Source organism: Sander vitreus, chromosome 13 (genome assembly GCF_031162955.1).
Source record: "Sander vitreus isolate 19-12246 chromosome 13, sanVit1, whole genome shotgun sequence".
Lineage (NCBI taxonomy): Eukaryota > Metazoa > Chordata > Actinopteri > Perciformes > Percidae > Sander > Sander vitreus.
The window spans coordinates 12,790,455-12,803,992 of NC_135867.1; the positions used below are offsets into that span (position 1 = coordinate 12,790,455).

Consider the following 13,538-nt stretch of genomic DNA (forward strand, 5'->3'; position numbering starts at 1 on the left):
AAGATATAACGTATTACTTAGTGAGAATTAAAGGTGCTGCTAGGCAATTTTGTTTACCTTCAGCCAGGCCAACTGTGTTATGGGTCTTATGCTAAGCTAAATTAAGTTAACCATCTCCTCACTCCAGCTTCACACTAAAGGGACAAACATGAGAGTGGTATCAATCTTCTTATCTAACAAATCCATTCCAGTAATTAGGCCGACATGTACACAAAGTGCAGGTGACACAGAAAGCGGCGCGCACAACTTAATAGCAGGAAGGGGTTACTATTACTGTGCACACTTGCAAAAGTGAGTACAGATGAAAAGGCTGGTTGAAGAATAACTTTGAGATAAAGGACTGCCAACAGGATATGACTGTAGCGAAGGTCAGTATGCTTATCTACTGTGCTTATTGCAGGTAAATGTAATAAACTGAACATGTACAGTAGCGGAGCGACAGGACGTCCCAGCACTTTTTCCCCCCAACATTTACATAGCCCTTTGTATTCTGAAACAGTGTGAACTCTGTCATTCACAATATTAAGAGTCAAGACACTGATATTTCAAAAAATCTTTATTTTTACCAACATTTGAATCGTCAAAAACTTCACGAGTTCAAAATAATTTGTACACGAGTCACAATTGGTCATAAATAAATGTGTTCTACATATGGGTTACATTTCATGACATATAATTCAAGTCAATCTGTTTTTATCTCAGCTGTCGATTTCACTACTTTTAGCACATTTGCTACTTTATTTCCTGTACATGTAACTCACAATCAGCCCCCAAAAAGTCCCCTGGATTTTAATCACTTTAAGCTAATGACAATCTAAATCATTTTCCACCCTTCTCTTGTGTTGATCTGAACACAACTGCTGCATTTGAGTAATTTCCTTTAAACTGGCTGCATTTCTTCATAGACCTGGCTCAACTAGTATTTGCAAATCATTTGCAGCATTTGTTTGAACACACTTTCTGCAACAGGTGGGTGGAGTTTACGGCAATTTAAGTAGGATCACTAAACTGACTATAAAGTGATTCAAATTAGAGGTGCAAAGATGAATTGATTAGTTGTCAACTATTAAATTAACCGCCAACTATTTTGATAATCGATTAATCAGTTTGAGTAATTTTTTTTATTAAAAAAGCTTCTTAAGTGTGAATAGTTTCTAGTTTCTTCTCTCCTCTGTGACAGTAAACTGAATATCTTTGAGTTTTGGACAAAACAAGACATTTGAGGACGTCACCTTAGACTTTGGGAAACACTGATCCACATTTTTCACCATGTTTTGACATTTTTTATAGATCAAACAACTAATTGATTAATCAAGAAAATAATCGACTGATTAATAGATGAAAATAATCGTTAGTTGCAGCCCTATTTCAAATCACACATTATGTGCAGATATTTTGCAAAAAGATTACTTTTTGGATACTATTTGGGTCAGGTTGTGTCTCAGAGAGAGGAAGCCAAGTGTGCATTTTACAATTTAGAGTTGTCCTAAGACAGATCAGTTACTGATTCCCTGTGTGATAAATGCCCTCAAACAACAAGAGATCAACACACTCAGGTTCTAACTCACCGGAATGTGTCTGAAAACAATGAGACAGAAATGAGTGATCAGATAGTAGCAATCAGATAACAGAGAAACAACACATGGACATGAACGACATGAGGACTACCACAGAAAAAAAATGTAGATCACATACTTGTACAAACAAAAGAATATATGAGATTTAAGGGCAATTTCTGCTACATTACCTCAAATCTTCCTATTTGCAACACAAATCTGATGAAATATCAACATTTACAAATGCAAGTTTTCCTTTTCTTCTTTCATGAAAAGTTTCCAAACAGCAAAAACTTAAAACTTGGACACACAACTTAACAAAGGTTTTAACAACTTCTTGATCGCCTAAACATAGCAATATGAAGCTGGAAAAGTATGGCTAGTACACAGCTGACAAAGCTGCAGAGATGTTGTGCTTTGAGCAAAGACAATGAGCACATGCGCCCTACAGTTAAAACTGGTCGCAGGACTCGAGAAATAAATAAGGAACAAAGGGAGACAAAAACAGGAAACACGTCTGATGAACCAACTACTGCTTACTGTGTAGAAAAATGTGCTACCAGGTTTTGGAAATCTATTCCACCTCTGCACACCAGATGACCACATAATTGTTTAAATATTTCTTTTCAGACTATAAGTCATGCTTCAGACAGACAGTCATACAAAGTGCACAAAAACACATACTCACTCACTGAATCTGAGAAATAATTTCCCCAAAAACTTTGACTTAAGTCCTAAAAACACAATTTGAGATCCAACGTTTGTTCCTAAACACTAACATGTACAGGAATGAAAAAAACAAACAATTTTTATGAATATTTGAAGATGCAGAGTTTTTTCTTATTTTAAGAACGAAAAACCATCTGATATTTCCTAAAAAGTTGCTTACTTGCTGGTTTATCATGTCACAAAAACACTTTGTAACAGCCCACACAAGCTGTGAACTGTGTGTGTGGGGGGCTTTTTTTTAGGCTTTGCTAAAAACACACACGTTTTCTGGATGGCGATCTCTCAGCGGAAGAAAGACAGAGAAGGAGAGAAATAAAGAGAGAGAGACTACTGGATTGACAGGATGTTTAATCCACCAGTGTACTCCGATCGTCCCTTAGGTCAGTCCGTACATCCACCTGTCTCTCGTGTCAGCGTGTCGTCTCTACGTCCCGCCGTTGTAAGAGTAGTCTGCCTTGTTGTGCATCACCAGCTTATTGTCCACAAAGTAGAAGCTGTCGGACTGCGTCTCATACGGGTGCAGGACCATCTCTCTGACTGTGAGCAGACACAAATACATCACTGCTGTTAGAGCACTGGTTCTAAAACTAGGGGTTGTGCCCCCCAAGGGGGCCCAAGATGATTAAAAGGATAAAAAGAATAACACACATTTTTATACACTACATGTTTTTAGCTATGCCAGCAGCATGGCTTTTTCCTCTAGCACCACCATGAGGTTGACATTTGTGGTTTTAAATGTAATGACTCAGCTTTAGGATGGATTGCCATTAAATTTAGTACAGACATTTATGTTCCACACAGCAAAACAAATGACATTCCCGTCAGCCTACTTTGTATTAGTGCTAATTAGCAAATGTTAGCATGCTAACAAGCTAAACTAAGATGGTGACCATGGTAAACATTATACCTGCTTATCATCAGCATGTTAGCCTTGTTATTGTGAGCATGTTAGCACGCTGATGTTAGCATTAAACTCAAAGCACCGCTGTGCCTAAGTACAACATCGCAGAGATGCTAGAAGGGCTGTAGACTTGTTTCTTGTGAAATACACTGGATACTATGCGATAATACAAAAAAATACTCTTTGGTCAAACTGCTCTTGTGTACAATTAATCGTTTATTCAATCAACAGAAAACTAATCGACAACTGTTTTAATAATCAAGTATTTGTGCCAAATCAGCTACAAAGCAAACACACAAAAACATATAGGCCTACTTACTGATGTCCTCAGACAGAGGTGGGAATTCGTAGATGTGTTCACAGGTGTTCTTGCTGCTGGGCATGCAGAAGCCGAACTCAAAGTCAAAACTCTTGAGCAACTTCTCTCTAAAATAATGTCTCTCGATCATCCTGAAGTTTTCTATCGGCTTATCTCCGACCGTGAACTCAACGCTGGAGGGACGATGAGACAGAAAAAAAAGGTGAGTGATACAGAGAAATCACAGACAGCAAAACAAAGAGAGAGCAAGAGCGAGAGCGGACACATCCGTGTAAATAAAGATCAACACGTTTTGACTTACGTGGCTCCAACTTGTCGCAGTCGGAGAAAAGCGGGGGTGAACTGGTAACGGACAAATCGGCCGGCATTTGGGTCAACATCCCTCTTCTCTCCTGCTTTGTCTAACGTTTATGTGGAACGGAAACAGAATATAAAGAAATAATACATTAACATTTTCCCTGGACTGAATGTGGTTGACTGAAAACGAACATGTTACTACAAAGAATATTAAACAACCCAAAATTGAATTTACCATGAAAGTACTACGTTTATATTCCAGTTCATGTTTGCTACAAAAAAAAAAAAAAAAATTATGTTTTGTTTGAGAATAAGCCCCAAAGTGGTGGGAAGGTACTGGGGTTGTTAAGTGGATGTGTGCAGCCTGCATGTATGAGGCAGTTTTATAATGTTTGTTTACTAACTATTAATTATTATAATACTATTAAGTATTTTCATGGTATAATAAAGGTTAAGTGAAAGAAATCCATCTCAATTGACTTGCCTATTGATGGAGGTTTGGTGATTTCAAACAGCACTGTGGCGGTTTCCATATCTCTGATCTTGAACCTGGTGAAGTCAATGTTGTAAATGTTTTCGTCCGAGCTGCACAGATAATCTGAGAATGGGGGGGGGAGGGGAGAGAGAGAGAGAGAGAGATGAGTTACAGATTAGACACAAATAAACTTTTTATAAAAACACATCAAGTAGCCTACATTCACTCCCTGATCAATAAATCATATAAGAGAAAAGCAGTAGGCCTGAGTATCGAACCTCAGGCCTACTGCAAGAGATTAGACTTTTTTTTTTTTTTTTTTTTACTTATTCTGTGATCAGATATTTTCTGATCTCATTTAGGAACCTTTAGATTATATTTCATACAGGCAATGTTTATTGTAACAGTGATGCACAGAGCACTTCTGGTAACTAATAAAAAGTTTAAAACATGTTAAAGGTAACAAAAATGTTCTTGGCTCTGAAACTCAGGTACCTTATTGACACCACGAACGAGGATTTTTAAACAAATTCCCGCCCCAAGAGGATCAGTTAAAAACTTGAACAACAAAACAATGAATGAACAATATATTCATATAACAACATAAATTCAATCCCATTTCAAATCAGTTTCACTTTTTGACAGCTCCCTGTGACCATTTGAAGTACTTTTGACATGAATCATAATGTAAAAATGTGTTGGAGAAGCCACACACACAAGTTATTTTTATTCCTCTAATCCTTCCTGCCCTCATCAGGCAGTGTCACTGCTTATTAGCGTTCCCCGGCACAACAGACACTTTCTGCTTCCTGCCTGATCCGATGATACTGCAGGCTGGCAGTTGTAACTGCAACATCTTTCTCCATCATCTCCACTGAGGCCTGCTCCCTCCCTTGCCTCACACCAGCAGCTACAAAGCTCACACAGATTAAAAATAAATTAATACATTTGGAATAACATTGTTTCAGGGATTTGAGAGTGGATCACTGCAGGTCTGAGCAGCCTCAAGAGAAGCAGAGTCAGTAAATGTGAGTGATTACACGTTAACAGATCTGCGTTTGTCACGCAGACACACAGTGTGTCCGCTGACAGCCGACCACATCTGTCTGCTCAAAGACCAACAGCAACAGCAGTGGAGACATGGACATCTATCAGTACAGCGAGGGATCATTTCATCGCCAATGATGGCAGCTCTGATCGGCTAATCAACCCACCAGCTGTTCTTTATGACACATTGACAGCTTCCAGCCAAGAAAAACATGACAATATCCAGATGTTGCTATCAGATCCCAACTGTGAAGCTCATGCAGGTCTGCTTTTCCTATTTCTATTACAATATAAAGTATTTTGCTAAATTGATTGTCCGTAACATTTTTTACATTTCTAAAAACGATAAATAAGGTTTTTCCATGAGGGGCCAGTGCAACAGTGCATGTAGTTAGGTCTTTTAGTTTGGTAGATAAGGATGTGTGTAGGAACAGACTGACATCACACTTGAGGGGAAAAGGTCTGACTTGAAATTCACTGCTGATGCAACACACCTGGCAACCGACAATTGCGCATGGCCGTGGCTATTGATTCCACCTGCATCATTAATTCATGACCTTAATTCAATGTTCCTGTAAACCTTCATTGATATCAGTGATATCTTAATCATCATTACTAAACATCAGAAACATGTTCAACAATTCATTTACAAATGGCTTCACTAGAATAAAAAGATAATTTACATAAAAAGGACATAAAATGATGGCGCCAATATGAGTGAAAAGTGATTAATTTGATCACACAAATTTTATAATTAAATAAAGTTTATAAATACAGCAACACCCTAATCAAACAGCATGTAATTTGTGCTGCTCTCCAGCAGCCAAAATGAGGGAAATGATTGGATATCATTTCAACAATTAGTAGTAGTTCACCAGTGTAAAATGTAAATGAGATAATATGTAGGTCAGGACCAATTAGGATGAAAGTGTTTTTAGACACTTACTTACAGCGTTACCAAACTGGAGCCTTGTTGCTTCTTGAATGGTGTTTATTTCTACATTAACTCCCCCTGGAGGATTATCTACAATACTCCCTGCATGTTATTTCTCATGTTTATATATTTATGCCAAAGCATAGAACCATAACCCGAAGTCACAGCATGTTGTCAACTCCGTTTACTGTATGAGCGGAGTGTTCCTGACAGAGCTGATCTGATTCCTTGTGACGCTCTGATGCCTTTGCTCCTCTGTCAGTCTGAATGCTAAGGTCGGCGCTGATCACACCACCGTACAACACATGAAGAGTCACACAGCCTCCGTACAGACACAAAGCAAACAAACACCCTCAGCAGGCACATCATTTGAAGAATAACATACAACATTTATGGCTGCAAGGAGTCGTAGCATTAATAACAGTTCTGCATTTAGTGTGTGTTTTCGTATGCACGTGTATATTACACTGAATCACAGCTGGTGTTGTCCATTTGCTAACCAAGTGCTAAGAGTTACCTTTGAGCCTCCTAATGAAGTACCATGAGGTCAAAGAGTTGTTTGAAGTGTGTTGTTTACATGCTCTCACGTCATCTCACAAAACCTAAGGTGTTTGTAGTAAATATATTTATCCAGTTAGTATCTCCAATGTATTTAAAATATTGTCATTATTGTTTGCATTAGTTTATATAAAACTACACATAGGATGCTATTTAACATATCCACATATTGATAGTGTGCAATTTTTAGATTAATCTAAAAAACAGACAATTAGAGCCACCAATATATTGCTGAGCTATGTTTTTGCTGCATTGGTTAATCAAAGATATATTTAAATGTATATTTAATTCTCTCTAACTGTCTCTCTAACTGTCTAACGTACATTTTTTTAATATCCAAGGTATTTTAAGTATGAATGTGTTGTAGTTGATTTTATTGAACTTTTTACGGATTTAAAAAAAGAAAAAAAAAGAAACTGATTTCCTGCATCTTTGACACAACTCCTAAAGACAAGTAAATCCAGCATCAGCTGAGCTCTACAAAATATGGAAAAACACAGTCACCATCGGCTAATACTTGCAGGATATTACAGTAAAACAGAACGATAAAAATAACAGGGCCATACTTTGGCAATTTCCAAGTTGTAACCTTCACTGATTATAACCCACGTTTTTCTGTACCGCATGTATAACCACAACCAGCGACTCATGCAGCAGGCTCTGTTCGTGCAAGACTACAACTTGGAAAACCGTCATAAAGAGGTGATCCTCCTGTGGGAGGAGAAAGGCACTTAGGCCCAACACAGCTCACATTGGATAAAAAAAAAAAAAAAATACCCGTTTAGTTTCTTGTATGAAGGCAAATCCAACTAGTCACTGGAGGGAGGAGGTAGAATTAAAGCAGCGAGGGGAGGAAGCAGCAGATAAAACTGGGATAGCTAAATTGCTTGAAATTCTGAATGACCCTCCCTACATTTTGACTGCCTAGTTTCAACATTAAATATGCCAAATTACAGGAGAAATATGCTATTAAACGCAATTCAGTTTACAGTAAACTTGTGTTTGAATAACAGAACTGGTTTGTTTTCTCAAATTCAGCTTAATATAAAGAAAGACGATGTGTAACAATCTCCTCCCCTAAGCACTCTGAACTGCAATGAAGTTTGTTTGATAGCATGCTGATGTAGAGGAGCAAGACATCTCGTCCCTGTCTTACTGACCTGAATTTGCCTGCTGATGACCACAGTATCATGGCAACAGTGCTGAGGTCAAAATGGCGATGGCTTTAAAATGAGACAGTTTAAAAAAGACCAGGTAAGGAAGAGAACCTGAGTTTGGTTTGATGGAGGTTCATTGCAGACATTTCACATTTGGCCAAAAAGCGGCCTCTGACATGTTCTCAGTTGTAGACAATATCTGTGTTGGGCCTTCCCCAATTATATGACCCATCTGTATCATCTCATAACGATTTTGACGAGCAAATAAAGTCGACCTTGTTTTATCACCAGCTACCCCATTTTAACTGCACAGTACGGAGCATTTAACTGCATCATATCTACACCAGCACACTACTAAAATAGTACAAGCCGAAACTTAGTGCAGGCCTAAGTGGGTTATTTGAGCTCTGGGTGCTTAACAGACCTTGTGGGTTGAAAAATAGAATTTATTCTCACAGATAATCACTTAGTTATTTTGCTTTCACACTGAAGACCTCACAGTTCCACAGGCCGGTTCAGTATGAACCAGTTATGCTTGTATGAGTGCTTTTGTCACTCAGCGGACACAAAAATAAATCTCACCACTGTGAATCCTTTTAAAGCTGTGAAACTGCATCAGTGATGTTCATGAATATAATTGTTATTAGACTGAATTTAGCTCAACACTGATCAAAGTTCTAGCCATGAGCTAAATTTCATGTCACCTATTTCAGAAACTCCCAACAGAAGTAATCAAACGTTAAAACATATACTGTGGCTACAGAATATACTTCTTCCTGATTGGCTGGAAGGTGTCTGTTAAAACCTCACCTCTGACTGGATAAGACTGCTAGTAACCGGCTGAGGTATAAGTACGATGATGCATTACAAGTTGTCCAGATATAGAAAATAATCCATAATACAGTCCTCCTCAACCAGTATTTCCCCATGTCGGGACAATTTATCAATTGAATCTGACAAGACCAATGGTCCAAAATATTCGATTTACTAAAATGTAAGACAAAGAAATGTGAGTTGTGATGGGCATTTTTCAGCTTTGGACATTTTATAATCAAATTTTTTGTCTCAAATCATGAAAAAGCCAGGGGTCATAAACGTCAAACGAGTGTATTCAGGGGGGCAGGCAGCTAGCCTGCGGATCAAGGAGAGATGCCTATGATTTGAGACATAAAATGAAATCGCGCTGAAACCATGCAGGAACCCATAGTGCACCTTTACAGATGCAGCTCACAAACTTTATGCTATTTGAAAGTCACTTTTCTGAGAATTTATCCAACACAAAGTTTCCTCTTCTGTGCTCCAAGCAGCTTTTTGACTGTGAACTGTTAAGTCTGGCTGAGCTGTGCTAAGCTGTCAATTGTGAATCATGTCACTTCGAGAGGGAATCAATTTTAGCCACTTGAGAATGTGCAGCAGCAGGAAAAAAAACAGAGACAAACGAGTCACAAATCAACAGAAGGGCTTCAGGTTGTTTCCTGCTTTGTTCGACCACCACAAATGGTGTCAAGCAAGCGTGAGTGAGTGTGTACATATGTCCATTTCTGTCTATGTAATCTGTCAAGTGACAGCACAACTACACTGTTAAACAGGGGAGCAGAGGAGAAGAAAGAAAGGGAAGAAAGTAGAATAGGAAGTGTGTGGGAGAACAGAGACGCACGCGCCACTGGCTGTAACCACAGGGAGATGCTTCACGTTGCCGTAGTGATTCAAGCATGTATCCATGTTGCTGTGGTGATTCACACATGCCTCCTCTTGTCTCCAGCGATGACGCTGCGCGATAGGAAAGTTTGAGTTTCCAAGACCATAACAGGATCGAGCGTGGGAGACAGAATCATTACGTGTTGTCCGTCCCTGTGAAGATAGATTAACGATCCACTGCGTAGACTCAACCATGGGGATCACCAACAACAGACTTACAGATGAATACACAAAGATGTGTCAAAATACAGATAGACAATTAAAGAAACCATCAGAGTACGGTGACCATCAGAGGGAAGGAACAAGCTGAGACAGAGGATGTTCCCAGAGCTCTTCCTCTTCTCAGTAAGCTGTGATTATGGACTGGATGAGCAAAGGCTCATTCCTCATCACAACATAAACATCCTGTATTATCCTGAGCTATATATAAGAAAAAATAATAGCAATAAGGCAAAGAGGAAAAGGATAAGATGATGAAAAATATGATTTAAGTGAAGGTATCTTTGCTGTAGGACTAATTACAAGAGAGTAAACAGACCAACAGTACATGTAGAACTAAAGCTGGGAGAAAATCTGACTTCAAGAGTGTTTGCATGTTATCACACTCGGTATGTATCGTAACGGCCAATGGAACAGTGTTGTGTAAGTAAGGCATTATACTGGCCTTTAAATAGTCAAATGCCCTGCTGGCCACCTGTTAGCTAACTACTGGTTTAAGACCTGAGTTGGTGATAGATGTAGGTGTTCTTGTGCACATAAGAGCTTCTTGGCTGCCACCTCTCCATGTGTTTCACTATAAGAGGCCTGTTTGAGATTTAGGGGTGTGCCTTAATTTAAAACTGCATGAAGTAATCAGCAGCTTTTTATACTGTGACATGATAAATACACAAATTTAAATGAGCCATTTCAAAAGCTCTTTTCAACAGTAAGTGTAGTAATCAAAATGTCTCAAGTGGTAAAAGAGGCCTTTAGACATGACAATATATACCAACTTGGTTTATCAGTGAACAGTGTTGGGGAGTAACGGAATACATGTACCGGCGTTATGTATTCAGAATACAAATTATGAGTAACTGTATTCCGTTACAGTTACAATTTAAATAGTTGGTATTTAGAATACAGTTACATTGTTGAAATCAATGGATTACATGACGATACTTCTGTTTCACAGGTTTATTCACTCTCGCAACTCCATGCATTTTCCAGAAGCCTCAATATGAAAACGAAAAAATTTGCTATTTGCGTGATCACTGATAGAGGTAGAGATGGAGCCGTAACCGGCACAACAGAGCCAGGGCAGGAATGTGTTTCTATCTTGGAAATTCAAACAGCATTTCACATTAAAGAAAGAGAAGGGAGAACGAAATATAACTGTGCACTGCAGTGCAACTTCTGCTTGCCAGCAACCAACTTCCCTTCAGCGTCCAAATTACTCCACCTCCAACCTGAAGAAGCATCTTAAAGTAAGTTATTTTTAGCCAAGGGTAGTCGTCTGCTGTAGTTTTACTGGTCACCTTGCCATTTTATAGTTGACGTGCGACTTTACATTCTCCTACATGCTGATTTACTAGCCCCAGAGCCGTTGAAAGTCTAGCCCCGTTTGACATGTTAGCTAACGTTAGCTAAAATTAGCTCATGGTAGCTTAGACTGCGGTTAGATTTTTGTAGTATGCAGTTCGGGACTACAAATACAAAAATCTATCTGCTTGTTTAGGTACACATTCAGCCAGTTGGAACAGAAGAACACACCAGAATAGGCCTGTTTAGTAAGCTGTATGTGATGGCCGCATTCCTACTTATAAAATGCAATTCAATGTGGAAGTAATCCAAGTATTCAGAATACGTTACTCAGATTGAGTAACGGAACACGTTACAAATTACATTTTTGGGCATGTATTCTGTACTCTGTAATGGAATACGTTTTGAAAGTATCCTTCCCAACACTGTCAGTGAATTAGCATGTAGTTAAAATTCTCTCCTGGTCGACCTACAACATGAGTAAAATATACTATTAACACGTTAATGCATCAGTAGGGTGTATCAACGAAAGTACATTTCCAGCATAATTGCCTGACAAAGTTGCTGCATCCAGAACTTGGGTTTGCAAAAAAAGATATGCAAACAACCTGGCAATGCAAGCCTAATGCATCAGTAACAGTAATGAAATAATGTAATATATAGCAATATAACAATGCAGCGGCTGTTTGTCTGCATAACAAATACTTTTACTTTTGCTACTTTAAGTATGTTTTGCTGATAATACTTCCGTACTTTTACTCAGATTTTGACATTGTTGTATTGCTACTTACTTAACTACTGATACTATACCAGTCTTGTGGTCGGATGTGGTGTCTACAACCTTCCTGATAAGGTTATTTTCAATCAAGCTACCTGACTACATAATTAAACTGCAAACTCCAGCTATAACATTTAAACAGTTAAACTCAGTTAGAAGATATCTGTAATCTACTGTAGATATTTGTTCAAAAGAACGAGTGTAGGATTATAAGCACATGCAAACATGACACCTGGGTGTTTTAATTCTCTGCTCTGGTTAAAGTGAACTCATGCTAAGGAAGCATACAGGCTGCTTTAAAGGATGACACCCTCAGTGACCCCTGCACCCCCACTCTACACCTTTCTACTCAAATAAAATCATCCTGAAGTGAAAAGGATACAATGCAAGTCATGTATGTTCCGAATTAACTGCAAATGAACGGTCATCTGCATTTTGGCAGTCCTTAACTGCTCCAAGTCTTGTTTCTAAGCCTGGTTGCACTTATTCCAACTGCACACACACGTTTCTTTAAGCATTACTTTCACCCGCCACCATAATTGTGTGCTAAACTTAACCTCCACACAATACTGCTAGGCTGACAGGTCACAGGGCTACTGAGACTCCACCAAAAGAGGTTTAAAGTACATATGCAGACAGGTTAACATTTAGGAGAGCGGGCTCCAGTGATGCATTATATGTTTGAATAGGGCCTATGTAGATTACATAAAGAAGGGGAAACGGCAAAGACGTGATACATGACTCATACAGGAGCTGTAACATCTCGACACCTTTGTCCTGTTTTGTGTCAATCAACAACCGACAGTGAACTTACTCTCTGTGATTTTTTGCAAGCCCAGAACATCATCCGGAGTGATCACCGTACTGCCCTGCAGGTCCTCCTCCATGATCCCCGGGACCCCCACGTCGGTCGAGTTGCAGCCTTTCTTCACTTTCATCGCCGCCGTTTGCTTCGGACTGCCGCTACTGCTGCTGTCTGCGCCTCTGCCCGGATTATTACCGGCAGCCTTCTTAGCGGTTGATGGGTCCTGGCGGTTGCCTCTGCTGGTACAAGAATAGCTCATTCTCCGCTCCTCCTCCCCCTCTCCTAACCCAGAGCTTCCAAGATACAAAACAGTTGCCTCCCTCTCCCTCCCTCACTGAAGGATGCACAGTTGCTGTCTGTTATCCGGTGCCTAATTCAAATCCGCTTGGGGTTTATTATGAGCCTGCAGTCTGTCTCCGCAGACGGATTGCATGCAGCGCCCGCGGCTCTCGTTGGTTGAGCGCAATATGCGGAGAGCGGGCTGATGATGTCTGCTGCGTTTCTGCGCAGCTGCTCTCAGATACGCTATTTCGGTTGTGTCAAAAATCTGCTGGGTTTGAAATTGAAAAGGAGGCTGCAGATGGCAGTTGCTGTCAAGGAGGGGGAGGGGGGCGCCGCAGCAGCCCTTAAAGCGGGGCCGTGCTGCTGGTGCTTCTGCGCCCAATCTGCGCATCAACCGACAAAATCGCGCAACAATCCAGTTGACACAACTTCCGAGGTAAAAGAAGTTTTCTGTCAAAAATATGATGGAGAACACTGATTTGCA

General features: G+C 39.6%; 1 protein-coding gene across 1 annotated transcript; it reads right to left on the minus strand.

The window, feature by feature from the left end:
• Positions 1-580: 580 nt before the first annotated feature.
• Positions 581-13,394, minus strand: unc119a2 (unc-119 lipid binding chaperone a2). Its single transcript, XM_078266613.1, has 5 exons — positions 12,782-13,394; positions 4,287-4,400; positions 3,807-3,906; positions 3,506-3,678; positions 581-2,822 (listed from the first exon to the last, which is right to left on the minus strand). The coding sequence occupies exons 1-5, from the start codon at positions 13,029-13,031 to the stop codon at positions 2,710-2,712; spliced, it is 750 nt and encodes a 249-aa protein (XP_078122739.1). The 5' UTR covers positions 13,032-13,394; the 3' UTR covers positions 581-2,709.
• Positions 13,395-13,538: the final 144 nt, after the last annotated feature.

Coding starts and splice junctions, on each gene's coding strand:
- unc119a2 (XM_078266613.1), bottom strand. CDS start 13,031: ATGAGCTATTCTTGTACCAGCAGAGGCAACCGCCAGGACCCATCAACC. Junction 4,401..12,781: donor CTTGCAAAAAATCACAGAGA/GTAAGTTCACTG, acceptor CCCCATTCTCAG/ATTATCTGTGCAGCTCGGAC. Junction 3,679..3,806: donor CTGCGACAAGTTGGAGCCAC/GTAAGTCAAAAC, acceptor TCGTCCCTCCAG/CGTTGAGTTCACGGTCGGAG.